The following is a 10,000-nucleotide window of genomic DNA, read 5'->3' on the forward strand; positions in this document are numbered from 1 at the left end:
ACTATCTGATGGAAAGCTTTGCTGATTTTATGTAAAAATTAAGTATCTGATAGAAAATGTTGCTATTTCTGTCTATGAATTAAAAAATTCATGTAATGGTACTATTCTCAAAGACGTCTTTCTCCCCCCCCCTCCCTCCCTCTGTGTCTCTGTTGGTCTGTCTGTCTGTCTGTCTGCCTGTCTTTATTTTCCCTACATTTCCTGACGCATATATGTTATTCTAAAGAGTGTGTTTGCGTTCATGTGTACAATTTCCATGTAGTCCTTTCCATGATTTGTAATGGATGTGATGCTTTGATTTTTTAAAATTTTATTTTAACTTCCTTTCTCGTTTGATGTTATGTGATGTTATTTGCAGTTCAGTTGTTTATATTTTCCCCCAATTCTCTCTTTTTGGGGGCTGGATGAAAAAAAGCATTGTTGCTTATTCTGTTACCCTCAGAAATAAAATTCATTCATTCATTCATTCATTCTCTCTCTCTCTCTCTCTCTCTCTCTCTCTCTCTCTCTCTCAAGGACAGACTAGAAAAATAGGCTGTGCCTAAAATCTTAATCGTTAAACAAAAACAACAGCGTTTTCAATTCTGAGTTTTGAGTTCTCTCTGTCTCTGTGTCTGTCTGTCTCTTTTTCAAGGACAAACTGGAAGAATAAGCTACTCCTAAAATCTTGATCCTTGAATTAAAAAACATAACAAAAACGTTTTGAATTCTGAGTTCTGAGTTCTCTCTCTGTCTCTGTCTGAGTTCTGAGTTCTCTCTCTCTCTGTGTCTCTTTCTGTGTGTGTGTCTCTCTCTCTCAAGGACAGACTGGAAGAATAGGCTATGCCTAAAATCTTAGTCGTAACTCCCCCCCTTTCCCCCCCTCCCAACCCCCCCCCCCCCCCCCCCAAAAAAAAAACAAACAAACAAACAAAAAACAAACCAAAAACGTTTTGAGTTCTGAGTTTTCTCTCTGTCTCCGTCTCTATCTCTCTGTCTGTCTGTCTCTCCCCCACCCCCTCTCTTTATACCAGTCACTCAACCAGTCATTCATGCCTGTATGAATGTAATGACATTTAATCTGTAATGTAGTAAACAGATCAGTCCAATGGACAAGCGTTAAACACATAATAATACATACATATATATAAATTAATGTGCATGACAAACAAACATCGAAATGTTTCAGCTGTTGCATCAAGTGTTTCCGGTTCTGGAGGAAAACCTGAAGAAGACAAGACCTCAGTGATCCGATCAAAAGATTGTCCCCCAATTTTTTTTTCAGCTTTGAAAATTGACACATTTTACATTTTCTTACCTTCGAAAAATAGAATAGAATATGTCTTTATTACCAAGTGTGCCGGGGTCACAAGGAATTTTTGATGCATACACATCCCCTTTTCGTTCTTGGCGATGGATAGAAAATAAAGCTTGTGCGTGTTTATCTATTGCTCTCATAAGCAAAGATTTTTGCCCTAAAGTGTCATGTTTATAACACTTTGCAATGACTTTGACAATGTCATGCAATATCAAACAATATTGTTAACATGCGTAACGTTTAAGAATCATCTAATAGGGATGTTACTTTGCAATGACTATGTCGATCTCATGCAATATCAAACAATATTGTGAACATACGTAAAATGTAAGAATCGTCTTATAGGGATGTTACTTTGCAATGACTTTGTCTATCTCATGTAATATCAAAAATATTGTGAACATACACGAAGTGTAAGAATCATATGGTAGGGATGAAAACTATTAACACATACACTGGTCGCAGACAGCTTCTCACAACAGTTCTGTACACAGTAGTTTGTGACAATCTTTGTGTACTGTAAAGAGCCGCGTTGCCGTAAGTCTACGAAATAAGTACGCTGCTTAATACTTTCTATCTCTTCTCAAAAATCCAGGAATGAAGGGATCAGAACAAGGGGGAGTAATAGTCTTCTTACCCCCCCTTGATGAAAAAACAAGGTCATTGTGTGACAGAAACATAACGACATGCTTGGGGACTATAATGCATGGTGTAAATTGCACGGCAATGGCCGCTGTTGATTCTAAGTAACCCATTCTGCTCCCAGCAGTGGCGGTGGCGACTGTCGTTTGCTGGCGTCTTTATTGCCAACCCATCTGGCGCCTGGCAAATTAATTGCACGGTCCTTATTCTGTGGCCTTCAGAAGGGCTAGCCATGCATGTAGTCAGCAATGGCAGATGTTTGGTTCCCCCCCCTCCATTCTCCCCCCCCCCCTCGGGCCCCCTCCACTTCTAATCTCTTTTCTTGTCTGTCTTTTATTACTTATGACTACTTTCTTTCTTTCTTTCGGCTTCATTTCATCGGAAATAACATCGGAACATATACAACACACGCTACATATATTGTCATACATCAAATATCGCGCAGTTCATCATTTCGCCGTGATCGTTGTGCCGTAACCAACACCCATTCAGCGCTGGTCATAAAAAAGCGAGCAGCTGCTATCGATGAGTTAATTATTTGTGTTATCGACTATTTTTTTATGTGCAACTACCGCCGTTAATAATAGTAATAAAAAAAAGCCATCGCATGTTGTTTCATGGCACTCATATTCATACCTTCTTACCATGGTAGTGGTGATGCGATGTTGATGCTCTTAATAAAAAAAAAAAAAAATCCAGCTATAGGGTTAATAAAAAGTCAACAACGACCATTGGCCAACTTGCAAAGCTTTCTTCTTCAGGGTATGATAAAACGATGCTGGATGCAACTCTCTCACTGTGTGTGTGTGTGTGTGTGTGTGTGTGTGTGTGTGTGTGTGTGTGTGTGTGTGTGTGTGTGTGTGTGTGTGTGTGTGTGTGTGTGTGTGTGTGTGTGTATGTGTGTGTGTGTGTGTGTGTGTGTGTGTGTGTGTGTGTGTGTGTGTGTGTTTACTTACTTTTTTGTTTATCAATATTGTCATTATCATTATTCATATTATCATTTTCCCTGATGTTTTATTTTATTCTATTTCGGAGGAAAACGTACAGGAAATTATATTCCATCCTAGGAAGGCTTTTCATGTTAAAAAAAAAAAAAGAAAGAAAAAGATAATGATGATATTATGACGACGACGACGACGACAACGACGATGATGATGATGATGATGATGATGACGACGACGATGATGATGACAATAAGACGAAAAAGAATACGAATAACATATTTGATAGATTAGAGAGGAGAAAAAAAGAAGAAAAAAAAAAGAAAGAAAGATAATTGTCTAGAATATTTGCATACTGCGGGCATCGAAATTTACATACCATTCGGATTCCGGCTTGGAATATTTGCATACTGCGGACATCGAAATTTACATATCGTTCGGATCTTTGCCAGTTGAAGAGAAGCATTGAATTGTGTTCATGCAAATTGCAACTCCCAGTCCAAGCAGACAGCAACTTTGTTAAGAATCATTTTCTCTCATAAACTAATTTGGGAATAAAGAAAAGATAAATTGATTCACCACTTTCCGCTGAAGGCTTTACAATGATAACAACAACAACAACAACAACAATAATAACAACAACAACGACGACGATGATAATAATAACAATCATATTCATAACGAACAAAATTAGGATACGTTTTGGATTAGATAGAGAAGAGATAAGGTAGCCTACACAATGAAGGTCATAAAGACAAGGATCTGAATCATTTGCATATTGCGGACGTCCAGATTCAAAGTCACATCGGACCCAGGTGTTTCCGCCAGCTGAACAGAAGCTTTGGTGCTGATGCAAATTGATGCAACTGCCCATGCAAGCGAACAGTGTGTGTGTGTGTGTGTGTGTGTGTGTGTGTGTGTGTGTGTGTGTGTGTGTGTGTGTGTGTGTGTGTTTGCATGTATTAGGCAGAAATGAACATGTGGTTTTGTGTACTTGACAATGAGCTCTCGTGCTTTTATTCTGTAGGAAATCATTAGCATTTAATTTGTTATGACAACACATTTATGAATTATTAATCACCCCATTCGAATGGAAACCATTCGGCTTTGTTATTATGCATCGGAAAAAAGTTTTGTGAAAAACAATGAAATTACAAAAGTAGTTACATATTCATGATACACACATGCACCTTCCCACACACACATAACGAAGTTCGCGAGCGCGCGTGCATGTTCTAAAAAGACATTACAGAAACAACGGAAACAAAACAGGAAATTATTTCCTAGGTTATGGAGATGTGACACAGCTAACAAAAACTACGGTTACGAGGTAATGAAGGAAAGACACAGATCTGGACTATTCTTGGACAGGTGACTGTGAACGTCAACATTCCATCCCGATCTTGCTTGACGCTTCATTCATTTACATGCAGCATCCGACATGCGCGTTGGTTTGTTTAGTATAGTTTTGTTTTGTTTTGCATGAATGTGTGACTTGTTTGTTTGCAGATGAGAAATAGGCAAATAAACATGTAGAAAGATAGTCAGACAGACAGACAAAAAAAGTCTCTCTCTCTCTCTCAGACCAAAAACAAAAAAAAAGCAAAAAAAGAAAAAAAAAGAAGAAAAAGCAAAAGAAAAAGAAAAAAAGAAAAAAGGAGAAGAAAAAAAAGTCTATCTGCTTCCGTCTCTCTCTCTCTCTCTCTCTCTCTCTCTCTCTCTCTCTCTCTCTCTCTCTCTCTCTCTCTCTCTCTCTGTGTTTCACTCAGCCTCTTTCATTGTTAATTCTATTTCTCTGTTTGTCTCTCTCCCCTACGCACTGTTACACACACACACACACACACACACACACACACACACACACACACACACATCAATACACCTACATTTACACTCAGAGAGAGAGAGAGAGAGAGAGAGAGAGAGAGAGAGAGAATCTGCAATAACGCAACGTCCCTACTGGGAGGTTACTAGATGGGGAACAATCTGTGGTACTGGCACTACGAGACAGGTTTAAAGGGATCTGTTCCTTGTACGAGAGCAGTGCTGGTTCTCAGGTAGCACAGTCGCAGGAAGGAAGAAGAAGAAGAAGAAGTAGAACAAGAAGAACAAGAACACGAAGACCAAGAAGAACAAAGAAAAAGATCAAAACGAACAAGAACTCGATTAAAAAACAACAACAAACAAACAAAAAACAACAACAAAAAAAAGGAACAAGAACAAGCACAAAACAAGATAAAAAAAAAATTCAGGCATTATTCCCTCCCTCCGGCTTCCACCCTCCCCCATTTATCCTCCACCCCGCCCCCTTCCCATCCCCCAATCTCCCCCCCTCTCCCTCTCTCTCTCCCTATCTCTCAGTAATGCAAGGTAATTTGAAGCCGCGTGACCGCATAAGATTCCGTTGTCGTCAAAACCAGTGTGCGTGGCAAGACGGTAATATATACGTCGTCCGTCATATCAAGATCAATACCTTTATCAACAAGAAAACACAATGCGCCTTAACAGCTTGTAAAAAGCAAAGAAACTCTCTCCCCCAGACTGTGTAAATAAACGGCTGGCGATGAGAGGAATTCGGAGGTTGGGGGTTAAGCGGGGGGGTTTGAGGGTGTGGGGTGTGTGTGTGTGTGTGTGGGGGGGGGGGGGGGGGATCGGAGGGGGGGGGGAATCTGTCGTCTGTTTGTGCAGCATCTGTTGTATGTATGTATGTTAAGGCCCATATGTGCACTGCCTGTATGCACTCACGCACGCACAACACACACACGCACGCACGCACGCACGTGCACACACAGACACAAACACACACACACACACATGTATGCATGCACTTACGCACACGATACACTAACACACAGAGGAGTGCACTTACCTTGGAATCAATCAAAATTGACATCGTCAATTGTCGCGTAATTAATATGGAAACACTTCCACCCCAAACCAAAACCTTTGGTGAAAAGTAGTTAATCTTGTCACGGCTATGGAAACGTTTTTTTTTTTTTCTTTTTTTTTTCTCCTCCTCGGAACAAGACTTTTTTGGGAAAAGTTATTGTTCATGGTAATTTCACTGCCAACTAATTGCCTTTGTGTTCTTCCTCTTGGGATACCGGGGGTCATTCAAATTAAAAGAAAACAACCAACAACAGCATTGCATCCCCACCTTCTGGAAAATCTGTGCTAAAAAAAACCCCCATCCTTTTCTATTATTCATCACTGCTTTTTATGCCCGCGCTGCCCAATGTCCCCCCCCCCTCCCCTCCCACCCCTTTTTTTCAGGAGGCCTTTACACTTTTTTTTCCTATTTTTTCCTCAGTCTGTGATGACCTGTCTGTATCGCTCTGACGACTGTGTGGTGAAATTGTTATTGTACACACTGGGATGGGCACTAGCTGTCCATTCTGCAATGTCATTTGCCTGTATGGCCTTTTTGTACGTTTTGTATTGCTTTGAATTTTGTTTTGTTTTTGTTTTTTGTTTTTATATCCTTTTTTGAAAACACTGTGTGTGTGTGTGTGTGTGTGTGTGTGTGTGTGTGTGTGTGTGTGTGTGTGTGTGTGTGTGTGTGTGTGTGTGTGTGTGTGTTTGGGATGCTAAGTTAAGCAGTAGGACTGACGTTCCCAACACAAGCTCGTCTTATTTGCCCAAAGAACCTTGACGGTTAAGATATTGATAATCATATCATGAAATGTGTTGATTCTGGGGTTTTCTTTTTCTTTCATAAGTCGAAGTTTTTCAATTTTTTTTCCATATCAAGTCAGTCAGTGTTGATACGCTCCTTTGCAGTCGGCTGGACTATAGTATCGAATGCCTATTTCAATTATTGCAGTTGTTATTGTTACTGTTGTCAAAATGTCTTTGTTTTGCTGCTATTTTAATCTTTGTTGTTGTTATTGTTACTGTTATCATGTCTTTGTGTTGCTGCTATTTCAGTCATTGTTGTTGTTATTGTAGCTGTTGTCAAATTGTCTGTGTTGCTGCTATTTCATATCATTGTTGTTGTTATTGCTACTGTTGTCAGAATGTCTTTGTGTTGCTGCTATTTCAATCATTGTTGTTGTTATTGATACTGTTGTCAGAATGTCTTTGTGTTGCTGCTATTTCAATCAATGTTGTTATTGTTACTGTTGTCAGAATGTCTGTGTTGCTGCTATTTCAATCACTGTTGTTATTGTTACTGTTGTCAAATTGTCTGTGTTGCTGCTATTTCAATCATTGTTGTTGTTATTGTTACTGTTGTCAGAATGTCTTTGTGTTGCTGCTATTTCATATCACTGCAGTTGCTATTCAGTCTAATATCATCATCTTAGATGAACAGACTTATAAATGAATAAACGAAATGCAGTCGTTATTGTTACTGTTACTGTTGTTGTTGTCTCACGAAGGGCAAAGAGAGACAACGTAGCCAGCAGCTGAAAGAAGAAGAAGAAGAAGCAGAAGAAGAAGCAGAAGGAAGATGATGACTCCTCGAATGGCGGCCTGGTTCCTCATCCTGACGGTGACCGTGCTGGGCGGACGCTGGGCTCAGGCTGAGGTCAACTGCGACTTCTCGTCCATTCCTGCGGGAGGCCTCTCTGTGGACTGGAGTGTCATCGCTGGTATGCTTACCGATGTTGTTTTTATTTGTTTATGTGGTGTGGTAAGGCCAGAAGGAGACAAGGTGGTGTAGAGGAAAGACTGGATCGTAGGAACAGCAGAGGAGGACAGGAGCAGCAAGGCGAGGTGTAGACGGACAGGAACAGCAAGGCGACAGCTTCCCAACCAGGCAAGGCAAAGGCAGTGAAGACGAGCAGCTGGTGGTACTTCCTCTTTAATTTCAGCCCAAAGAATGACCAATTTAAAAAGTTCTTTTGAATATTAGCCAGGACTCCAGTTTAAAAATGTGACGTCGCTACTTATATATACTGTCTGCGCGGACCACACAGACAGCGTCATGGGTTGACATTAGAAACGGGTCCATGTCATTGCGTCGACAGCTCATTGCGTCGACAGCGACAGCTCATTGCGTGGACAGGATGTGTAGAGGATGTAGTCTGGGTATAGATACAGGATACTGTGTAGAGGATGTAGTCTGGATATACAGGATGTAGTTTAGAGGATATAGTCAGGGTATAGATACAGGATGTAGTTTAGAGGATGCAGTCTGGCTATAGATACAGGATGTAGTTTAGAGGATGTAGTCTAAGTATAGATACAGGATGTTGTGTAGAGGATGTGGTCAATAATGAAGGACGTTTGTTGCCATTCAGCATTCCAAAAGTGAACATAGCACAAATAAGAATTTACAATTGGAGGACAAAATCCACCTGAACTGTCGACGCAATGAGCTGTCGACGCAATGAGCTGTCGACTTTACGGGTACCTCCCTTAGAAACCCCTCTTGGTAAGCCAAGATGGCGGTAATTTCTAGAGTTTTCAAAATTGATAAAAGACCAGTCTTAAAAATTCAACCATCAGCATATATACAAATTATATCAATAAATTCTGTGTGAATCCAGCTATCTCCTAGTACTATAATCTTCTGACCTTCACATTCTATTAAAAATCTATTAGCCGAAATGGACAGCATTTGGTGTGTGGCTAACGTGCTTTTCGTAGTATTTCAGTTTTCACAACTTCCAAATTATCTAATGTAACTTATGATTAATATCGCTAGAAACTCTGAGTCGCGACCTTCTAATGATATATTAAACATACACTAAGTACAGTTTATTGTAGAGAAATCGGCCGCTAAACGTTTTGTAGAAACACAACTTTTCCCGGCTAAATTGTCGCAATCTTGCCAAATCTAAACTTCGCTTAATCCTTATTTTAAGCACAACGATGAATAATTTAGTTACACAGTTTTGATCGAAATGGTAAAAAACGTGTGATTATTAATATAAGAAGTTGTTAAACCTAATAATAAGTAAAATCGAAATCGCGAAGTTACTTCGTCGATAGTTATTTGCAGACGATAAATAGCGGAACGAAGGAAGCCATTTCGGTGTATTCGTCAGTAGTTTAAGGTATTCGACTATAATTCGGCTAACACTACCATGACAAGAGGGAAACTTCTACGACTAGAAAGCTTAGTTAATGTAGATTTTGAGAGTATATTTTGTTTTACACTAGACCTTAAGATTTGGAACAGCGAAGGGTATTTAGATCGAATGACTGGGTAAATTTAGGATAGATCAAGTCCCCAGTGCTCACGAAATATTGATTTTCTAATAAACCAGACTTACTTTTCACATTATATCTTAATGAGGACGCGAAAGAACTTACAAATTTTGAATGGTATCCAAAGTTTCTTTATAAAAACAGATATTTTAAGGAAATCATACGAAATAGTTGTGGGTTTGGGATAACCCTGTTAGTTTAATGGGAATGGACAGGAGTTACTTCCCATTCTTGCATTGCAACCCCGACGTTTCGCTTTTTTGGCTACCTTTTACATTTATTTGTTATTATTATAAAATATTTATTAATATATATGTGATTTTTTTCTTCTATTTTTTCATTCTTATAGATTATAAGTGTTTATCAATGTGTATTTGATTTTTTAATTCTATTTTTTATTACCATAAATGTTTATCAGTATATATGTATGTATATATATTTTTACATGCATTAAAAAAATCGATATATATATATATATATATATATATATGGGCGGACTGACGGACGGACAGATAGGTAGACAGATAGATACATACATACATACATACATAGATGGAAAAACACACCTTCAAGGCTCCGAGTCAGCATGTTTATGCTATATCCATATAGATAGATAGATAGACACGTCTCCATTGGGAAAGACTAATGACATTTTACTTCAGAGAGAGAGAGAGAGAGAGTGTGTGTGTATAAGAGAGAGAAAGGGAGAGAGAGACAGAGATAGAAAGAGCGAGATACACACACACACAGAGTGAGTATGACTACACTCACATGGACACGTGTAACTGAGGCCTTGCCATTATTTGTCTCTTTCTTACGTGCATGAGTGTAGGGGTGGAGGAGGGTGGCGGTGGAGATACGTCGGGGGGAAATGTGTGGGTTGGTGTGTGCGCACGATTTGTGTGTGTGTGTGTGTGTGTGTGTGTGTGTGTGTGTGATATTGGGGTTGGGGGGGGGGGGGTAA

General features: G+C 39.5%; 1 protein-coding gene across 1 annotated transcript in view; it reads left to right on the forward strand.

Moving 5' to 3' along the window:
• The window catches only part of LOC143279366 (uncharacterized), a 20,244-nt gene that overhangs the window by 2,757 nt on the left and 7,487 nt on the right, over positions 1–10,000 (forward strand). Inside the window, exon 2 of the mRNA XM_076583389.1 lies at positions 7,260–7,472. Coding sequence (XP_076439504.1) covers positions 7,331–7,472 — 142 coding nt within the window. The 5' untranslated portion in view covers positions 7,260–7,330. The remainder of the gene's footprint in view (positions 1–7,259; positions 7,473–10,000) is intronic.

This window comes from Babylonia areolata, chromosome 2 (assembly GCF_041734735.1).
Source record: "Babylonia areolata isolate BAREFJ2019XMU chromosome 2, ASM4173473v1, whole genome shotgun sequence".
NCBI classification, from domain to species: Eukaryota; Metazoa; Mollusca; class Gastropoda; order Neogastropoda; family Buccinidae; genus Babylonia; species Babylonia areolata.